The sequence below is a fragment of the Podarcis filfolensis genome (genome assembly GCF_964270895.1).
Source record: "Podarcis filfolensis genome assembly, chromosome: 8".
Lineage (NCBI taxonomy): Eukaryota > Metazoa > Chordata > Lepidosauria > Squamata > Lacertidae > Podarcis > Podarcis filfolensis.
Window position 1 is genome coordinate 24021155 of NC_139611.1, and position 20531 is coordinate 24041685.

At 44.8% G+C, this 20531-nt stretch overlaps 1 protein-coding gene across 2 annotated transcripts in view; it reads left to right on the plus strand.

Moving 5' to 3' along the window:
- The window catches only part of LOC310769431 (tumor necrosis factor receptor superfamily member 1B-like), a 39286-nt gene extending 18759 nt beyond the window's left edge, over positions 1-20527 (plus strand). For both annotated transcript variants that reach the window (XM_083628790.1, XM_083628791.1), the window contains exons 3-10: positions 3844-3972; positions 6022-6171; positions 8062-8155; positions 9182-9375; positions 12815-12892; positions 14393-14430; positions 15921-16161; positions 17292-20527. In XM_083628790.1, coding sequence (XP_083484916.1) covers positions 3844-3972; positions 6022-6171; positions 8062-8155; positions 9182-9375; positions 12815-12892; positions 14393-14430; positions 15921-16161; positions 17292-17581 — 1214 coding nt within the window. In that variant the 3' untranslated portion in view covers positions 17582-20527. The remainder of the gene's footprint in view (positions 1-3843; positions 3973-6021; positions 6172-8061; positions 8156-9181; positions 9376-12814; positions 12893-14392; positions 14431-15920; positions 16162-17291) is intronic.
- Positions 20528-20531: the final 4 nt, after the last annotated feature.

Sequence of the window (20531 nt, forward strand, 5' to 3'; positions counted from 1 at the left end):
TGGCCCTCTCCATGTACAATATGAAGAAACTCCAGGTGTCAGGCAGCAGGAGAACCAACCCCCACGGAAGTTTGCCAGGAACGTATAGGACAAGGAAAAGTCCTTACCACTTTCTTTCTATTCAATATTTACAGAGAGAGGCTTGAGAATGCAGCCTCTTCAAATAGTGGTGTTGTCCCGAGTAAATCTCCAACCCCCTTTTCTTCCACTTCCTTTTTTTTAAAAAAAAGGTTTTATTAAGACTTTCAACATAACAAATTATCAAAAACATATCATTTTCATTCCCCCGCCATTTCCCCCCTCCCCGAAAAAACCCCCTCCTTCCCACCCCCTACCCCCCAGTTCCCATTCTTCTTTAAAGCCACAGTTGTCCTTGTCTCGCAGTTTGTATGTCAGTTTCGCCAGTTCTGCATAGTCCATCAATTTCCCTTGCCACTGTTCTTTTGTGCCTTTTCTTCCACTTCCTCATTCATCAACAGCACACACACACACCCTTTACGGTTGCCACTTAGGGCCATCTGTCTCCGTGTTCTTTGCTCTCCTACTTTTAAGGCTCGCCGGGTTCTGGGAGATGGTGGGTCTGGAATGCTTTCTAGTGATAACATGTCAGCCAGCTGCTCCTGCTCTGTCTCCTTCTCCTCCTCCTCTCCCATTATTTCCCAAATTTCCCCCTCATCTTCCTCTGAGCTGTGACCTCCCGCAAACCCCTGTTGTAATTCTGAACTGTTTTCTTCTTCTCTGGAAGGGTCCGGCTGGGGAGGTGGTCTCCACCATTCCTCCTCCTCTGCCCAGTCCCTAACACCAGGGGAGCTCTTCCATCCAGCTGTTCTCTCCCCTGCCACCCCAGTTTTTCAAAACTCCGGGCCATGTGCACTCTACGACAGAAGCAAGCCTTTGCCCTTCCCTCCCCCAGTTGCCAAAATTTGGCTGAACAAGCAGGAAACCAGCGCACAGGGGAAGAGAGCGAGCTTCGCGAAGTGGTGAATGTCAAGCAAATTAGCTGGGTTTCCTGTGTTGCAGGGGAGTCAGTGACCAGAAGTGTGTCTTCCAGAAAGCTCTCAAAGGAGAACTCAAAAGAGAAGTTAAAGGGCAAAGCCTCCTGTTTACAGTGAGCTTTTGCCATATGAACGTTCCCTTAACCCAGAAAAACAAGAAAAACAAAAGGAAGTGTGATTTTTATAAATGCATGTATGGCAAAGTCTGCGAGCCATTGCATATTGAAAAAAACATGCTCTGCTGATTGCTAAAGGCGTCTATTAACTGCATATTGACCTACAGAACGTAGGAAGTTTGCCTTATTCTGAGCTGCAGTCTTGATCCATGTTACAGGCAGTACTGTCTGTGCCAGCCTCATTCATCCCAGTGGATCTCCATAAGTTCTGGACTACAGTTCCCATCAGGAAAGTGTAGTTTTCAGTCACTTTGCTACATAGCAGAGGCAGCCCAAGAAAACCTTGCAGCCAGTGAAAGACCCACCCTCCTCATTGATTCCATATAGAGAATTCAACCAAATAGCAGCTAATATTTGTTTCAGTGCTGGTGACAGTGCCCTTCTCTACAATGCAACAGATATTTTAGGGGCTACAGGGCAGGCTGTCTTAGAAGTAAGCAGTGGCGTAGCGTGGGTTGTCAGCACCCGGGGCAAGGCAAGTAATTTGTGCCCCCTAACCCGTGGATTTGCGCCCCCTAACCCTAACCCCCAGATGTTGTGCCCGGTGCGGCTGGCCCACCCTGCACCCCCCACGCTACGCCACTGGAAGTAAGGGTGCCGCAGCCCCTAGTATCAGCTGCCCAAAGCCAATGTCTCACTCTGGTAGAGCCAGGCCTGATACAGAGCTCAAAAACAGCGGCGTTTTTCACAGTCTGTTGCAGCCTTTTTGGATTCTGGGAAGCAGGGCTTCTACGGTAATTCCAATCCACTGATGTAATGTTTTCAAGTGAATCCTGAATCAACTGACTTGACTGTACCCGGGGGGGGGGGGTACATTCATTTAAAACTGAATTTATTCAGCCTTCTTGGTAATTTTTATTTTATTTTAAGAAGAGCTTGCAAAGTGGCTTTCGCTGTGTTAAAACAATGCTGCATAAACATTAAAAGTGGCTCTAGCCCTCTTATCCTTAACCCCCATTAAAATGAAACAGAAATAGAAGGGGCAGCAGCGGTGGAAAAAGCGTGATCTAGCAAATGCTCAGAACAGATCCAGCCCTTTTAGGGTCTCCATGCTGACTGTCAACAGCTCCTTGGGGTTCTAGGCAGAGGTCCCTCTTCAAATTATTTATTGTTTTAATGCATAAAGGTGCAACAACCATCAAAATATAATAGCAGCAAAATAAGCCAATAGAAGTAACGAGGAGAAAATTATAAGACTACCAAGAGTATATTTCCAGTTATATTGCACATCTATATCTGGGATATAAAGGGACGCGGGTGGCGCTGTGGGTTAAACCACAGAGCCTAGAACTTGCTGATCAGAAGGTCAGCGGTTCGAATCCCCGCGACGGGGTGAGCTCCCGTTGCTCGGTCCCTGCTCCTGCCCACCTAGCAGTTCGAAAGCACATCAAAGTGCAAGTAGATAAATAGGTACCGCTCCGGCGGGAAGGTGAACAGCTTTTCCGTGTGCTGCTCTGGTTCGCCAGAAGCGGCTTAGACATGCTGGCCACATGACCCGGAAGCTGTACGCCGGCTCCCTCAGCCAATAAAGCGAGATGAGTGCTGCAACCCCAGAGTCGGTCACGACTGGACCTAATGGTCAGGGGTCCCTTTACCTTTACTATATCTGGGATATATTGTTTAGAATGCATTCTTGTCGAGTCTGTTGTATTTCTGGAGTTTTAATTAGGATTGCATTCAATGTTAATCCTGCTCAGAGTAGGTGCATTGAAATTACTGGGCATGGCTAACTTAGCTGCTTTAATTTCTGTGGCTGTACTCTGGGTAGAACCTAGTTGGCTACATTGCCCACTACAGTCAAGAGTCTTTATCTATTTTCAGTTATAGCAGATTGTTACATGAGCAACGGCTAATAAATATCTAGCCATTTCCCTCTAATCTGCTAGGACCAGACCTTTGACATAACCAAACAGAATGACCAGGCAGAGGTCCTTATAACTGGAAGTGCCACAGATTGAATTTGGGACCTTCTGCATGCAAAGATGATGCCCTGTTGCAGAGCACGTCGCTGCATCTCCATACCTTCTGTGTTGCCCTCCATCATTTAAAGACTTAGTCCATGGTGATTTTTCAGACTTCGAATGCAATTGCATTGCTAGCCCAGTGCAGCCTGGCAAAGCACCTATAGGGCTTTTCGGGGGGGATGTACCTTTTGTTAGAAGCTTCCTCCTGGTTTGATGTTCATCATATGGCACTGCTGAACTGGTCCTCAATTGCATCTCAATAAAACCATGCCTGTTTTCTGCTGGGGAGTGGGGCAGTGAGGTCAATTTATTAGTTTCCCGAACTGTTGTTCTAAAAAGTGCAACTGTGACATTACAAAACTGCACGCATAAAATTCAAAATTCAAAAATGAATTGTTGTTTGGGTTGTGAGTAGGAAATTAATTACCAACCCCCCTCCCATGTAATAGAAACTGACTATTCCTGTAAGAATTAAGAAATGCCTTTGAGCAAACAGAACTGATTGCAGCACCTGAAGCCTCAAGAAAGAATCTTCTAATCAAAGGTACAAGAGGGCTTTACTGGAATGTTGTAGGAGAATCTTGACAAAGGACTATGCCAAGTGATATTTGGAGGCCCCCTTTTTAATTTTTCTTACAGTGGAATTAAAACCATTTCTGTTGCTAGCCTCATCCTCTGACAAATATATTTCCCTTGTTTGCATTGCAGGTTCCCACGTGCTTGAAAAGTGCACTGAGAACACTGATACGAAGTGCAGAGCATGCAATGAGGGGACGTATACAGATGTCTGGAGCGCAGCTGGACTCTGTTTCAGCTGTTCGCCATCGTGCAAAACAGGTATGTTGAGCTCACTGGAGCTTGCTAGCCTGAATGTGAAGGCCCTGGAGGTGGAAGGTGATAATGCAACACAAGTCCCTTATGCTTATGGGGCCCCCTTCCAGGCACCATTTTTATCATGCATTTGTGGTGATTTGCAGCCATGATGGTTTTGGGGCAGTTAGAAGCAAACCCGCTTTCAATAATGTTTGTGCCTGCCAAAGTTTTTGATCAGATATACCGTGGTACCTTGGGTTAAGAACGTAATTCGTTCTGGAGGTCCGTTCTTAACCTGAAAGTGTTCTTAACCTAAAGTACCACTTTAGCTAATGGGGACTCCAGCTGCCGCCGCACCGCTGCATCGCTGGAGCACGATTTCTGTTCTCATCCTGAAGCAAAGTTCTTAACCCGGGGTACTATTTCTGGGTTAGCAGAGTCTGTAACCTGAAGCGTCTGTAACCTGAAGTGTCTGTAACCCGAGGTACCACTGTACTGCTTGATTTCCAATTGGCACACATCCTGTAACTTCCTGCTTGAAGTCCTGTAACTTTTCATACCATAAAAGCCATTTCTCTGATTAGGAGAATAGGAAGCTACCTTTTTAAGAGTCAGACTAATGGTCCTTCTAGCTCAGAATTCTCTATACTGAGTGGCACCAGCAGCTCAGGGTTTCAGGCAGGGGATATTCCCAGCCCAAACTGGAGAGGCTGTGGGTTGAACCTTTTGCACACAAAGCATGTGCTGTATTACTGAGTTACGGTCCCTTCACTTAAATATCAAGTAAGATTCCAGTCCTCATGATCCTCAATTGAACGATTATTAAATTCATATACCACTTACATGCCAAATCGACTTCTAAGTGGATTGTTGTTGACATCTGCCTGCCTCAAGAGACAATGTCATGTGCCTCTGGGGGTGAAGGTCAAACTGCTGTGTTAGCAGCACTGACGTGACCTCCCCAGGCCACAAGCCTGGGCAGTGTGTATGAAGGTCCAGGGCTGCCCAGATTACAAGACCCCTGTTTCGGCCTCACCGATGTGGTTCAAAGGAAATCAGAGCAATACTTTTGGCACCATCCAACCGTTTTAGGGACTCTACTTTGGGTTTACTCCTTGGCCTTTACTTCTTACGAAGATATCCCTCAAGGTAACAGAGGTTTAGGATCAGAGTTTTCCTCCTCCTAGATGGGCTACCTTCCCAGCTTGATAAGCCCCATCTGCCCCTCACTTCCCTCTACAGTATGTCCAGAAACCGCCTTCTTGACCATTGGACCCAGTATTGGTTGCGTCTGCTCAATCTGTCGGAGCCTGTCTTCACATGCAGGGGAAATCCCTAACTCACTGAGGGTTTAAGAACCATCAGCTGCCCTCCCCTGGTTCAGCTAGCCAATCGAAGCCATTCACAGGGTGTGGCTGCTGTCGCATGCTGACAGCTTCTAGGAGCTGCAATTTTAAAATATCTGCACATAATGAAAATACATATTATCCAATATTGCCCACTACTAAAGTATAAAATGAAACAAACCTGTTTTTTAAAAAAAAACAATTCCAACAGTTACAGCAATTTGACTGAAAAGTTCAGGGAATGCTTGTCTGAACAGATGTCTCTTCAAGAGCCGGTGGAATGCCAATACTGATGAGGCCTCTCATATTTCAGCAAGGATATAGTCAGTATAGCAAACTGCCTTATACCAAGTCAGCCCAGTGGTCCATCTATCTTGACATTGCCTCCACTGACTGAAAGTGGCTTGCCAGGATATCAGACAGGGGTCTCTCTCAGCCCTATTTGGAGATACCAGGAATCAAATGTGTGACCTTCTGCATGCAAAACAGAGACTCCATCACTGAGCTAGGGAAAGATACGAGGGCCTCCATAGAGCCCATAAAACACCACTTCCTGACACCCACCAAATTAAGTCAAATCCTATAATCCCTACAAGAGGATGGTCCCCCTCTCCCACCACCTCCTCCCCAGTCTCCAGGCATTTGAGTATTGGCTTCTTACAGCAAGGACTTGGGCTTCTGCCATTCTGCAGCCCCCTAATGTCTTATATTTCCCCCCTGAAATTAGGATTGGTTCAAACAAAGGAGTGCACTCGGGTGCAAGACAGATCGTGCCAGTGTCCTCCTCATCACTTCTGCAAGCTGGCCCATTCAGGCACCTGCATATGGTGCAAGTTATACCAGCAATGCCAAAAAGGCTTTGGAGTTGCAACACAAGGTAAATCTTTTCTTTCTCTCTCCCTAGGGGACAAATGGTGATGGTAGAGACACAAAAACAAGGGTCTTCTGGTGTCTCAAAGCAGCAGGTGGGGGACCTCAGGCCAACAGGCAGAGTGCAGCTCCCTAGACCTCTCAAAATGGCCTTCAAAACCCTCCTTGGGCCACGTCCCTCACCGGCCCTGCTCTGCACCCTCCTCAAGGGCTTTTGCCTGGCTGGAATCTGTCCCTATCAGTATTATTGGTACGTGTGGTCCTCCAATTTATCATCACAACAGCTCTGTGAGATAGGTTAGTCTAAGACACTGGGGCCATGTCCACCCAGCAAGCTTCATGGCTGGGCGTGGATTTGAACCCTGGTCTCCCAGGTTGCAGTCCAACACTTTTACCTGGATGGAGAATGGAGAGGCATGTGTGTGAACTTCTGGCTTCGGTGTGACTCGAGATAGGAAATTGATGGTCTTTGGGGACTACATTTGCCGCCAGCCCCAACCAGCATGGGCAATGGCCAGCGCCTCTGGTTGTTCCCAGAGTTGGTGAGACTCATTTGATGGCATTGAGAAAATGCCTTTAAGTGTTGTTTTCCCGGTCCTGTGGAATACCCTGCCACTAGAGATTCAGCAAGTGCCTTCTGGGCCAAATGCCTGCTGAAAACTTTTATTTTGCCAGGCCTATCCAGGCAATTAAGAGTACATTCCCCAGCACAACAGTCTACTGATGTTTGTTTTAAAAAAATCTTTTTGCTTTTAAATTTTTATGATTTTATGGTTTGGGGGGGGGGGTTGGTTGTACGGTTTATGTTTTTTTATATTGTTGTAAACTGCTGTGATTGTGTGTGTGTGTGTGTGTGTGTGTATATGTATATGTGTGTGTGTATATTTGTGTGTGTGTGTGTGTGTATATATATATATATGAATATATATATATATATGAATATATATAATATTTGATACAATGATATTTGAATATGTTTATACATAAATAAATGATGGGGATTATAGGCCAGCAACTTCTCAAAGGGCATAGGCTTCCCCATCCCTGCATGAAATATATCAGGGGGTAAACTCCGTTGCTGTACCCACATGACCTAAAACCTTCTGACTTTCTTTCTGTAAAACTGAACCTGGGATCTTCTGCATGCAAAGCAGATTCTCTGCCCCTGAGCTATGGCTCTTCCATAGCTCAATTCCTGAAAGGCAATCAAGGCAGATACAGAGAGAGGCAGGTAGCAAGTCAGGTAGGAATGAGGCGCCAGGAAGCCAAGGAAGCCGAGCCAGAGCAGGCTGGGAACACGAAGGAGCGCAATCTCTGACCCGCATGTTGTAGGCGGTTTTGTTGTTGTGCAAAGTTCACTGGCAGGAAGGGGAAGTTTACACTGGGACGGGAAAGGGCAGTGGCCGATAATGCAGGGAGAGATTTGGAGTGTGGCAAAGAGCCAGTAAAACGTCTGTGCGGCTCAGGCAAAGAAATGCTAAACTTCACACAAAGAAACATCTTTGGGAAGCTTATAGGTTACTTTGCAACACCCAAAGTGTCCAAAAAGAGTTCTTAGGCACCGCCGCAACAGTGGTTGTGCAGGATCGCTCCTGAATTAGGCCTCAGGGTACCAGCTGCTGGGAGCTGCAGGTGGGCAGAGTGCTGTTGTAGAATCATAGAGTACTTTAAATTGTAAAACAGAAAATGTAATAAAAATATTATATATATATAAAAGAAACACACACTCTCTCTCTCTTTAAAAAGAGAGCTGGGAACCTGGGAACTGTGGTTCCTCTGGGAGGTCAACTTCAAAGCACCTGGGTCTGGGATTCGGAGCCATTTCCCACTCTCATGTTTCTGTGGACGTGACTAACCAGAACTCTTTGAAAATGTCTGTCTGTTTGTTTGTTTGTAGGCACAGAAAAGAGTGATGTAGAATGTGTGCCCTGCGGTCCAGGCACATTTTCAGATGTGGAGTCCTACAGCGCCTCCTGCAGGCCTCACAGGATGTAAGTTGCCCTATCTCTCCACCAAATATGCAGATACACAGGTGGCAGCCTTGCAAAGGATGCTAGCAGTCCTGCTTCTTCCTTTAAAGTTGAAGCAGGTTTTCGTGGTAATGGAGTACACAGATGCTTCTTAGACCTTAAATACTGGCAATGCAAAACCCAAGTGATCTTTAAGAATACACGTGCACACATTCCTCTATAACCAGGCCTTTGGCTGATTAAACATTATATGGTCTTTTAAATGTTTTTGTTTTTAGCTTTTTAAAATGTATTTTGAGTTCTTGTTCTGTGTTTTTATGTTGTGAACTGCCCAGTGATCCCTGGATGAAGGGTGATACACAGATTTTAATCATAATAATTCCAGGTTTGGGAAGACTGGGTCCTGGGATGTTCTGCATGCAAAACAGCTGCTGTACCAGTGACCTTAGTCCTCATTAGTTGCTGCCTTAAAGTTTAGTATTAAGTATTTTAAAAATATTAGCTGTGGTTCCAGAGGGTTGGATAAGATGATTCTTTGGGTACCTTCCAATTCTACAATTCTTCCCACCCCGCCCCCCGAAATAATTTTTATTTGATTTTACAAGTGTAGAATTATAACAATACAAAATACAAATCCATGTGTAGAGATTTCTCCGAATCTCTAGACTTCCCACCTTCCCATCCATGTGCCCTATTATCAAAAAATATCATCAACTGCATATTATTTCATCACCCAAATTTTATGTCTCTCCATTTTGTCCATAGTATTTTCTACATTACAAGTGTTATTGGAATCCTGCTAATGTTTTCATCTGCTTACAGTGGTCTCTCAAGTAAATTATAAATTTTTCCCATTCTTTATTAAAGTTTTGGTCCTCTTGGTTCCTGAGCTTTCCGGTCAGTTTGCCATTTCAGTATAATCCAGCAGCTTGGTTTGCCATTCTTCTCTGCAATTCTATGATTGGTTTAACTGTCATAAGCGTACACTTTCCTGGTTCTTGCTGGATTTTTCACTTTCCTTCTCCCATTTTTTTTGGCTCCTCACAGTTGTGAATCAGAAATCACTCCCGGAAACAGCACCCATGATGCAGTTTGCAGCGATCTCGGTGCACCGGTGGGCACTGTGGCAACTCCTCTGCGCACCGCAGTCACTGCAAAGAGTCGTTTGGTCACCAGGAGTCCGACAGCGAAGACGCAGGAGGTTCGGCAACAGCCTCCAGCAGACATGTCTCAAATTGCTGGTGAGCATTGTGGGGGGCGGGGGAATTAACTTAACTTCTAGGCAGTGTGGGATGCGGGTGGCGCTGTGGGTTAAACCACAGAGCCTAGGACTTGCCGATCAGAAGGTCGGAGGTTCGAATCCCCGCTACGGGGTGAGCTCCCGTTGCTCGGTCCCTGCTCCTGCCAACCTAGCAGTTCGAAAGCACAAAGTGCAAGTAGATAAATAGGTACCACTCTGGCGGGAAGGTAAACGGCGTTTCTGTGTGCTGCTCTGGTTCACCAGAAGCAGCCTTGTCATGCTGGTCACATGACCCGGAAGCTGTCTGTGGACAAACGCCGGCTCCCTCGGCTTATAGAGTGAGATGAGCGCACAACCCCAGAGTCGGTCACGACTGGACCTAGTGGTCAGGGGTACCTTTACCTAGGCAGTGTACAGAGTGAGCTGGGCTCACATTCCTCTTTTAGAGAGGGGGACACAGCGCCACAGTGCCAGGTCTCAGGTTCAATACTCGCCATTTCCAGGCAGGGGTCGGGATGGACTCGTTCGTTTGTAGTTTGTTCATAGTTTTTTCCCCACAAAGAAAATCATGCTCAAAGCAGCTTGCATCAGAGGAATGCATCTCAAACAATGCAGCAGCCTGGAAAGCTCAGCTGGCTAAACCATGGTGCTGATAGCGCCAAGGTTGCAGGTTCGATCCCCGCATAGGTCAGCTGCATATTCCTGCATTGCAGGGGGGTTGGACTAGATGATCCTCAGGGCCCTTTATGACTCTACAATACTATGTTTCTGTGTAATAACAGGCTACCTAGGAAGGTGGTGGGTTCTCCTTTGTTGGAGGTTTTAAAGCAGAGTTTGGAGGGTCATCTGTCAGGGATTCTAAAGCTGTGACTCCTGCATTGCTGAGGCTAAATGACCCTTTGGATCCTTCCTTGGGAAGGATTAGCAGGAGGAAGCAAATAAATGAAAATAAGGACAAGAAGCAAGGAAAGACTACAGCACAACACATTACAATTGCTACCCGGGGCAGAAAAATAACATTATATGGTCCGTCAAGGCCCTCATCAATTTTCAAATGGCCCATGAAGAAAAGAACAAGTTTGCAAACTTTGCCGTGTAGGACTTCTGCCTCCATCCCTAAGGGTCCTCTTGGATGTTAAGATCTGCAGAGGGGGCTCTCTTAGTAGTGCTGCCATGGTCAGGAATGTGGGGAAAGGTAGCCCAAGATGGGGGCCTTCTCTGTGGCAGCCCCTAAAGGCAAACTCCTTCCCTACAGAGGTGCATCCAGCTTCTGCCAGGTGTTACAGATGCACCTCTTCGCTCTGCTCTTTCACTGTTAAGGTGTTTTGTTTTGGGGACCCATCACTTTTGTCAAAATCCAGAACCCCTGCTCTGTTTTGGTTGGGACTGTTGTACTTGGTTTCGTAACCATTTGATTGCATAACTGCTTTTATAACTGTATTGCTGTAAACCTGCCCTGGGAAGACTGGTTAGGAAATAAACAAATAAAAGATCACAGCTAGATAACACATGTTGGGTGCTTTGAGCACTTAGAAGTGCAGTAAAAAAACAACGTTAAGGGTTGCTACTACTACCACTGTTATTATTATTATTACATGTCATCCACAACAGAACGACAAAAAAATGACACCCTGGCTAATTTTGAGGACTTAGACTTAGACCCTTCTTCCTGAAGTCCAGTCTAGGTTTGATAAGGTGGCATAAAATTCGATTTCTCCCATCATTTACATTTTTGAAACTAACTCCCCCCCTCACCCAGTACACTTCATTTTTTAAAAAAAAATGATATTTATTGGAATTTTCAAAATGTTACAAAATAAAATAAAGACAAAGAAAAATGCAGATTCAAACAAAAGAAAAAGAAAAAAAATACAACAATACATCACAAACAATTAAAAACATTTAAAAAACAAATTCATTATTTCCAAATCCTCAACTGTCATTACCTTCTTTCTTAGACCTCCTCCTCCTCCCTTTCTTTGTACCCTAGTTGTTAATTATCCCAGCAAATCCTTTCCATATTTCATAATATTCTGTCATTACATTACCCTAAACTGTTTTAGTCTTATCTTTCTATAATAAGATAAATCTTAAAGCTTAAAACTTAAATCTTGTCCTTACCAGCTTCTCATAACCATAACATTCTTTCATAATTCTTTAAACATTTTTGCTAAAGCCAAGTAATTTCATTCCAACATTTTTCTAATGTTCATCAATTTTATAAAACAGTTCTAATGGTAGAGAAAAGAAATACAAACAAGTCCAATCTTCATCCAACGTCCCTTCCTCCTGGTTCCGGGTTTTGTCAGTCCTTATTATCACATCGATCTCGCTCATTAACCTGGCAATCTTATATCCGAGGCCCTCAAGTCTCTTCCATGTCCCTTCCGCAGCTCTTCTTCATATTTGTAGCTGTATTTTCCCTTGTCTCCTGCTCGTGATAGCTCCAGCTTGACAATGTTTTTAGCCCTTCTCGACAGATCAGCCCCTTTTCCATATTCAACACTAAATTCCATATGGTATTTAACAGCATGTTTCAAAAACCCTCCAAGATTAGGAGCCCCCACAATCCCAAACATCTCATGGCCCATTGCCATATTTGAAAAGTCCAGACATCTCAGCATAGGGGGGTCAATCCAGCCCCCCATTTCCAAGCCAAACCAAACTTTTTCTTTCCAAATGTGGCTTTTTCCAAGTTCATTTGTCAAGTCCGAAAACTCATATTCCTGTTGGGCCTGTTCTGTCAAGACACACTCCTGATTTAATTCCTGAGTGGGCTCCACATATTTTCCCACTGCCTGTTCAAAGTTTCCCACTGCCTGTTCCAAATTTCTAGCCGAGGTTGCCATCCAATTCACCTTTTCGTGTAATTGTTCCAGTAGGGCATTTGTTTTATAAAAGACACACAACAAGGTTTCTGAATACATTGTCCTGCAAGGTCAAATGTCTGTTCCCACGATTGTAATCTATAACAGCTGCCGACTCCCTGGAGTTGGTTACAGTTTCACAGTCTCCCTCTAGGGGGAAAACTTCTATTTGTTCTTGCAACAGAGTTTCCCCTTTTAAGATACTTTGTCAATATTTATTCCTTTCAAATGCGAAAAGGAACAGTGGAATCACTATGTTTCTCTTCTTTTCACTATCTGTCAAAAACACTTATTTCTGGTCAGTGAACTTCAAACGTCGGTCCTGACACCCCCGCTCCAGTATCAGGACGGAGGAAAGTTACTTTACTTTAAACTCACTTTAAACAGTCTAAAAATGATTCCCCCCCCCCTTCTCCTGCTGTCAAAGGGGGCAGCCAGTACACTTCAAAGTTTCCAGAAATGTGACATCTTAAAACCCTAGTGTTTTCCAGACGGAAACTGGAAGCACTGGAAGTTGTGCTTTTCTGGGTTTTGCATTGGGGTTCCTAGCATTGTCGTCGTTTGTCTTCCCAGGTTTGGTGGCTGGAGTGGCGTGTGCCGTATTTGCACTGATCGGAGGGACTTGTGCCTGCTTTGTTCTGAGGAAAAAAGGTGAGACGTGTGAAGAACTGCTGAGGAAATAACTAAACCACATCATGGCTGCTGCATCCCTGATTAAGAGATCCTCAGAACCCCTGGTGGTCTCTTGCACTCAGAGCTCCCCCTGGTGGGGAACATATTCAAAGTCCTCCATTGTCCTCTCTTTCATTATAAGCCCCCATTCTGTTTGTTTTGTTTTGTATACAGTGGGTTTTCTCCTGTCTTCCATTATACAGTTCAACTCTTTATACCCCTAGTACAGTATTCTCTCCTGCCTGTGTTTCCATTCCTCTCTGTTGCTTGCTTTCCACTAGGCATGGCAACCCTAGACTCTTCTGTCCTATTACTGCATTGCAAGTGGCTGGACTAGACGATCATTGGGGTACCTTCCAACTGTACAATCCTACGTCTCAGTGATCTTACCAGAGTTTACTTACATAGCTTCGGAATACTCTGCCTGCCTGCTGCCCCAGCTTTCTCTCTTTCCCAACTTTCTGGAGGGGACAGTATTATATCCTTCTAAGTTGCAAGAGCTCTTAGCCGGAAATCAGAGAAAAGAATGAGATCGGCATTTTGGCTATGCTCCCAGGGGCAGTGAACACACCAGCTTCCAATAAATGACAACGGATGTTGCTGGACAGCTCCAGATTCTTGGAATTTGGAGCACAGAAAGCCAGGCAGCCCAATGGATAAGAACAGATGTTCTCTTAGTAACTGTGCAACATGATGAAAGGATGCTCTATCCCCACGATTTAAAACAAGACTCAAAGATTTAAGTTTGGTAGGAACAGGAAAAAAATGTTTCTAAATATTATAAGAAAATAAAACACAACTTTAACGCAATGTGGAAACATAAGCATGCAGTCGAAACGGAGAAAATCACAAAGATAATACAATGACAACTTAACCTGTTCTGTTTATGTCTGAGACTGATCAAAATACTTACGTGACCAATGAATAACATCAAATTTAGTCAAAGGCTTTTAGACCCAGTTGGACTCCTTCAGCGGTTAGGGGAGAATTACTATGAACAATTTGGTTACCGAGAATGGGTCTAATAGGTTAGTTTTTCTAAATGATATGAACTGGCAATTCCTATAACTCTTTCTAGGCACATGCAATGCTAATTGGCATAGGTAGTTGAAGTATTCTGATAAATGTGTCTCACGAGCTACACCTTTGGGGCATCTTCCAATGCACAGATCTCCGATTGTCAGCTCCCCACCAGCGACCATAGGGGTGCTTGCAAAGTACTGTGTGGCCACATTGTGACATCAGGTGATTGTCAGGTGGGCAGCCCCAGCCCAACTGTCAAAGTTGCTCACAGGGGTTGAGGAAAGATGGATCTAGTTCCCTGTCCTTGTCCTGGTTTATAGCTAAAAGACGGGAAGAAATGAGAAGCCGAGAGAAACCGAAATTGACGAATTCATCCATCCCTCTGTGGGCTTTTGCAGGAACTAGTTTCGCATGAAGGGAGGTTAATTTGTAATTTGTGATTTTTCTCTTTGGCAGGCCACCGTTACGTACTGCCTTTTGCCAAGGAAAAACAGGTGAGTGACAGCCTCTCTTTCAATATAAAGGATAATCTTGTATTTTCATCTCCAACTATACCAAGCATGGATGCTCCTCCCTGTGTGCCACAGACAGCATCTGTGGGCAGCCCCAGTGCACCTCTGCAAATCCCCACTGCACCAGGTCACCGAGTCCATGAGGCATCCTCCATTTTAATTACCCATAAGGCCCCTGACATGGTGCTTCTCATATAGAACCATTTTAATATCCCGTAATGCCTTGGAGCACTATCAAAACCTTCCTGAGGCAAATTCTTAAGAAGAAGAGAGTGGAAGTTATAGGAAGCTACCTTATACAAAGTCAGACTGTTAGGGTTGTGTCAAACATTGGCTCTTTTCAGAGTATGCCCATCGAACTAATGGAGATGACCATCTTCGGTCTGTTGGACCGTATGCAGTGAAGTAGATTTGCAAGCAAGGGGATTTTTTGCTTGCCCAACAAAACTTGCCTACCCCTTCCCTTTGCTGTCCCCAAATCTGCGCTGGTGAGTTGTGGGGAATCCCCATAACAGATTGAGGGAGGCACGTAGGGAGATGGAGGGTAAACTCCATTGGGTATCCCAACGTCCTTGCACCTGTGGATCTACTTCTATTGATGTCAATGGGTCTACTCTGAATAAAAGTACTTGGTCCATATAGCTCAGTATGGTCCAAGTCAGCTTCTTCCAACCTCTTGGCCCTTCCAATCAAATTATATCCCACCATCCCCCCGCTGGGGTGTGGATCTCTCAGCAACTGCCCAAGAATGCCAGCTTCTGATGCCTGGCCCTAGAAATGCACTCTAGCTTCTGCAATGACTGTCTGGAGGAGAGTACTCTGCCTTCTAACACAAATGCCGGGGCTGGTCATCAGCCCTCAGCTAAATATTAACTGTGGCCTGCAGTTTGGGTTAGAGTATTCAGTGATAATACTCAGGCAAAGGTAAATATAGATAATTACAACTCCTCCACTCTGCACTGGGGGGTTGCCAACCTTTTTGAACCAGTGGGCACATTTCAAATGTTGAGTGTGTATTGGAGGTGCCAGCCACAAAATGGCTGCCATGGTGTGGCGGGGCATAACACAAAAAGGCCGCCATTAGGGATCATGGCATAATGTAAAATCAGAGAAACAACCACCCCAACCCTTTTACACAGAGACTTTATTCCTGAATATTTCAAGCTTCTTGTTTTATTGAATGCCTTTAATGTGCTGCTGGTCCTGGTTGCGAAGATAACATAATATTGAGCTCTCTTGGATACTGGTGCTGGCTAAACACAACAGGACTAAAGACAACAGGACTAAAAAGAGACAAGGTGGCTCAATTCACATAAATTGTTTGAAAGGTACTTGCATATTTTGCCTCATAACTTTCTGTTTAGGAGGACTTTTTTTTAATGAAAACTCAGTCAGGGGTACCTGCCGATGGTCAGTTACTTGAACACAAAGTCGGTGTGTCTCTGACACCTCTGTCCTTCATTGCTTTCTAGCCGTTTTCATGTCCCGAAAAAGCACCCACCAACTGGTCTCAGGACACCAAGGCTCTGCAGCAGGAGGAGCAGAATCTCCTTCAGGTCTCCGCCTCAAGCAGCGGGTCTTTAGATAGCCCACCGGCCTCTGAGAAAAGCAGCGGGGTCAGCAGTGAGGGCACTTTAAGCACCGACACAGAGAGGACTCAACAAAGATCTTTTCCATCAAATACCTGCGTGCATCACAGCGGCGCAAACTCAAGTAAGGAACTCACCTGAGCATGCTACTTGTACTCATTTATTCCATTTATCAGTTGCCCAATAATAGTGTGGTTTAAATAGGTATATTGATCAGTTACAAAAGAAAAGTGTAAATATAGCAAGAAAGAAAACAAAGAATCAAAAATATAAAGCAGAAAGTGTCACAGAAGGACAAAAGTGCACAGGTCCAGTGCAGCTCCAAAGGGACAATAGAGTGTCCTCCTTACAAATAATAAAGATACAGTGGTACCTTGGGTTACAAACACCTCGGGTGACAGACTCCACTAACCCAGAAGTAGTACCTCAGGTTAAGAACTTTACCTCAGGATGAGAACAGAAATTGCGCACCGGTGGCACGGCGGCAGCAGGAGGCCCCATTTGCTAAAGTGGTACCTCAGGTTAAGAACGGTTTCAGGTTAAGAACGGACCTCTGGAACGAATTAAGTTCGTAACCAGAGGTACCACTGTATAGAAAAATAAAAGTGTTCTCTGCCTGTGAGTTCTATTATTGAGAATAAAGGTTCTATATAGTTTTAAACGAACCAGACATTTGCATGTATTGCTGGCACTGAGTAACCACCATGTGCCTCAATATTTGTAGAAGAAATAAAATCACGTTGTATATATTAAAAATGGTCATTCAAGCTCTGCCCTTTAGACACTTTTAGTCTGTGAGCTATCTTTTCAATAAAGGTAATTTGTTAAACCCTAGAACACCAGCAATCCAAATTATTAACAAGGTAGATCGCCCCCACCCAACCATATTATAAACAGAACACAGAAGTTTTTCCGAATCCAAATTATTAGGATTTGGCAATGCAGTACAACCCTGGGCTGCTGTTACGAGAGGTGATACAAGTTCTGTTTCTATGTACAGGTTCAAAAGCACCAGGTGGAAAGATGGAGTAATCGTTTGTGCAGTTATCGGAGTGATTTCAGCAAACACCTTCTTCCAAAATTTAGCCACCTTTCAGCCACCAAATTTCAGTCCCACCATGTGTGCTTATATGTACCAACCACATGGCAGCCCCTCCAACACAGTCAAGATGCACCAGGATGCACAAAAGAGAGCTATCGTGGAGTAAAGTGCCAGCTATAAATTGGTTTTGCCTTCTTATTTTTTAATAACAGAGCAATCCGGCAGTGGAGGAACACATGTCAATGTCAGTTGCACCGTCAGCATCTGTAACGCTTCGGACCACAACTTGCCATTCCAGTTGCTGAATGCTTCGGGTGCCTCCAATTCCAGAGACTGCGCTTTGGCAGAAGACCTTCCCCTGTCGAAGGAAGAAAGCCCATTGAAAAAGGAGAGCGGGACGCAGATTGCAGAAGAGGTGGAGGACAATATGGACGCGTTTGACCACAGCCTGGGGAAGGCACTTCCCCTGAGCATACAAGACGTGGGCATGAAGGCTGCATGAGGGAGGCTTGTGGAGACTCGCCGAGCGTGGCACAGCAGTTTTTGTATGTTACAAATGGATCACAAGCCCGCCACGGGTTCTAGAGAATCTCAGGTGCTTAATTAGTAATATATAAAAGGGGAAGAAAACGAACTTTGTGAGAAATATACGTACAGTATTGGAATTCCAGGATTTGTCGGTGACTAAAGATGCAGATTCTGGAATGCGCTGATCACCACGTTGCCCCAAAATTACACCTATAGAGATATGGTGCTCTGATTCCGTGCCCAGTTGCCACCACAAAATGTGCCCCCTCCCCCTATGCCTCCATCCCACCTTTTTCTTTCCATCACCCCCTAGTTTGCCCCATTCCTGCTTTTTGGCCTATGTGTATTATTTTTGCTTAGGGTGCAGGAAGTCCCAGATTCAAACCCAGACAAGCTCTGCCCAGGGAGTGGAGAAATGCTACCTGTGTTTTTAGCAACTGGGAGATGTTGCTCTGTGGGAAAACCATGTGCTTTGCGTGCAGAAGGTCCCAGGTTCAGTCCCCAGCATCTCCAGAAGGGGCTGTGAATGCTACCCTGTCTGAAACCTTGGAGGGCCACTGTTAGTCATTGTGTAGACCATATTGAACCAGATGGATTAATGGTCTGACCATAAGTATCAGCTTCCTGTGGGAGCGTATATAGAGCACATGCATTGCATGCAAAGAGCTCCAAGTCCGATCTTTGGTATCTCTGGGTAGGGCTAGGAATGTCCCATCTGAAAACCTGGAGAGCCGCTGCCAGTCAGTGTTGACAATACTGAGGTAGATGGACCAATGGTCTGACTAGGTATAAGGCAGCTTCCTGTGGTCATTAGGGGCATCTATAACTTAGTGGCAGATCACATGCATTGTTCCCTAAAGGTCCAAGGCAAACTTAGGTAGCTTGGAAAGGCTCCTGCCACAAACCCTGGAGAGCTGCTGCCGGTCAGTGTCAACAATACTGAGCTGGATCTGACCCGGTAAAAGGTGTCTCCCTTTGGCTTATTTATCCAATTTAAGCAGAAGACTGGATTTTCAGTCACAATTCCAGAGGCCCAGGCCTGTAAGATAGTTGCAATTTGATTGCAATGAATGTTTTCCTTCATAATAGGTTTTCATTGTTCAATAGGGATGATGAATTTGTTTTTCAAAACTTTTTTCCCCCATTCAGTATAGTTTTCCAGAATTTTAGTCAGCATTCTTTTCCGTTTATGTAATTGTGTACAGTTGCTGTAATAAATAAAGAAAATAATGTAATATATCACTGAGTGGGGAGAGGAAGCAGTTTCATAAAAAAGAGGGAATTTTAGTCCTCTGTGCACGAGAAAGCTTCAATTGCTAGTGTTTAACTCTTTCTACCTCCCTTACACATGCTTGCTTGAGAGACGCCTTGGAGAAAAATAGTGAAGAATTTTGCTTTGCCTCCTGATCCTACCGTTGTGTTGGAGGAGCACCTGCTTTGAATGCAGAAGGTCTTAGGTTCAATCCCTGGCATCTCCAGGTAGAACTGGGAGGGACTCCTATTTGAAACCCCAAAGAGCTGTTTTCTTTCAGTGCAGAAAGTTCTGAGCTAGAAGGACCCAACACTTTTCTGCCTCTATGATCTTGAAGCATCTTGAGTCGCTGATAAATGGAGAATTCCGTTTTCAGGAAAGTTAAGCAGAGCTTGCAACAGCTGATAACCCCCGTGAAATGAAACTAGACTTTGCATAGCATAACCATTTTTTCGTTGTTGGTATGACTTATAAGGAACAACCCTCAAGCTTTTGCCAGTGTCTGTTGGGCCCGTGCTCTCCAGACAGGCCAAAATACCCAAACTCAGCAGGTGGGACATGCAGATCTATCGCTTTATGTTACATCTAAATAAATCTGACTGGGACATCTATTGTGTGGTAATTTTGAGTGGCTTCCACATCTTCACGCACTCAGATCATGTGCCATTTATTGTAATGGGAGGCAGTAAAACGGGGCACTCGGCAGCACCAGTGGAAAGCAGGGGGTTTAACCTGTGCTCTGTTGCCCTAGTGCAAACAAACCTGGAACTGATGGGGCAAACAAATGACTAATGGGAAGACTTATAAAGACCCCACAAGCAAATCAGGATGAATGCTCCTTGTCATATGTGAGGTCTACCTGGCATTATTCAGCGCCAAGCAAAAACTTGGCTTTTCCACCATAATCTCATAAACAAATCAGAACGAAACCCACCAAGTGTCCCTATTTTCCAGGAACAGTCCCAGATTTACAGATGCCATCCCGGTTTCTGATTTGATCCTGGAATCTCCTGCTTTTCTTTAGCGTTCTAAGAATTCTAAGGCCTCAAATATAGAATAACCATTCATAAATAAACATATATCTAAATATATAAACCATGTTCAGGAGAGCAATCCTGATGCCATTTGGACTCTCCCAGTGACCTCAAATATTCCTCTGCAGGAAGGGAGGCAAATGGGGAAAGCCTTCCCATTGTCCTTTTGCTTACAAATCCTGTTTTAAGGGCTTATTTGTGTATGAATAGGGTGAGCCTGTGACCTGGATTCCGGAACTAAAGTATGAACCATCACAAAAGAATGGCCAGGCTGCCCAGGTAATGCAATCAATAATGGCAGAGAGGATTTCTGTGTAGACCAGAGGTACCCAAACTTTTTTCAAAGAGGGCCAGATTTGATGAAGTGAACATGCGTGAGGTCTGACCAAAGTTGAGCTTTTTTTTTACAATTTTACCCCAGAGTTGTTAAAGCGACCTGCAGACCCCCAAAATGGACTTTCAGACATGCCTGGTGTAGACTGTCTCCTATAATGTATGTATGATGATTTTGGGGTGGTCTTTGGCTAAGGGGGTTGGGCAATGTCAAAAGTCTTTAAAGGTTCCGGCATACTTTTGCCTCCTTGCAAGGAGGGAACTCTGTTGCAAGAGAAAAATAAACATCTGCCTTGCTTTCTACT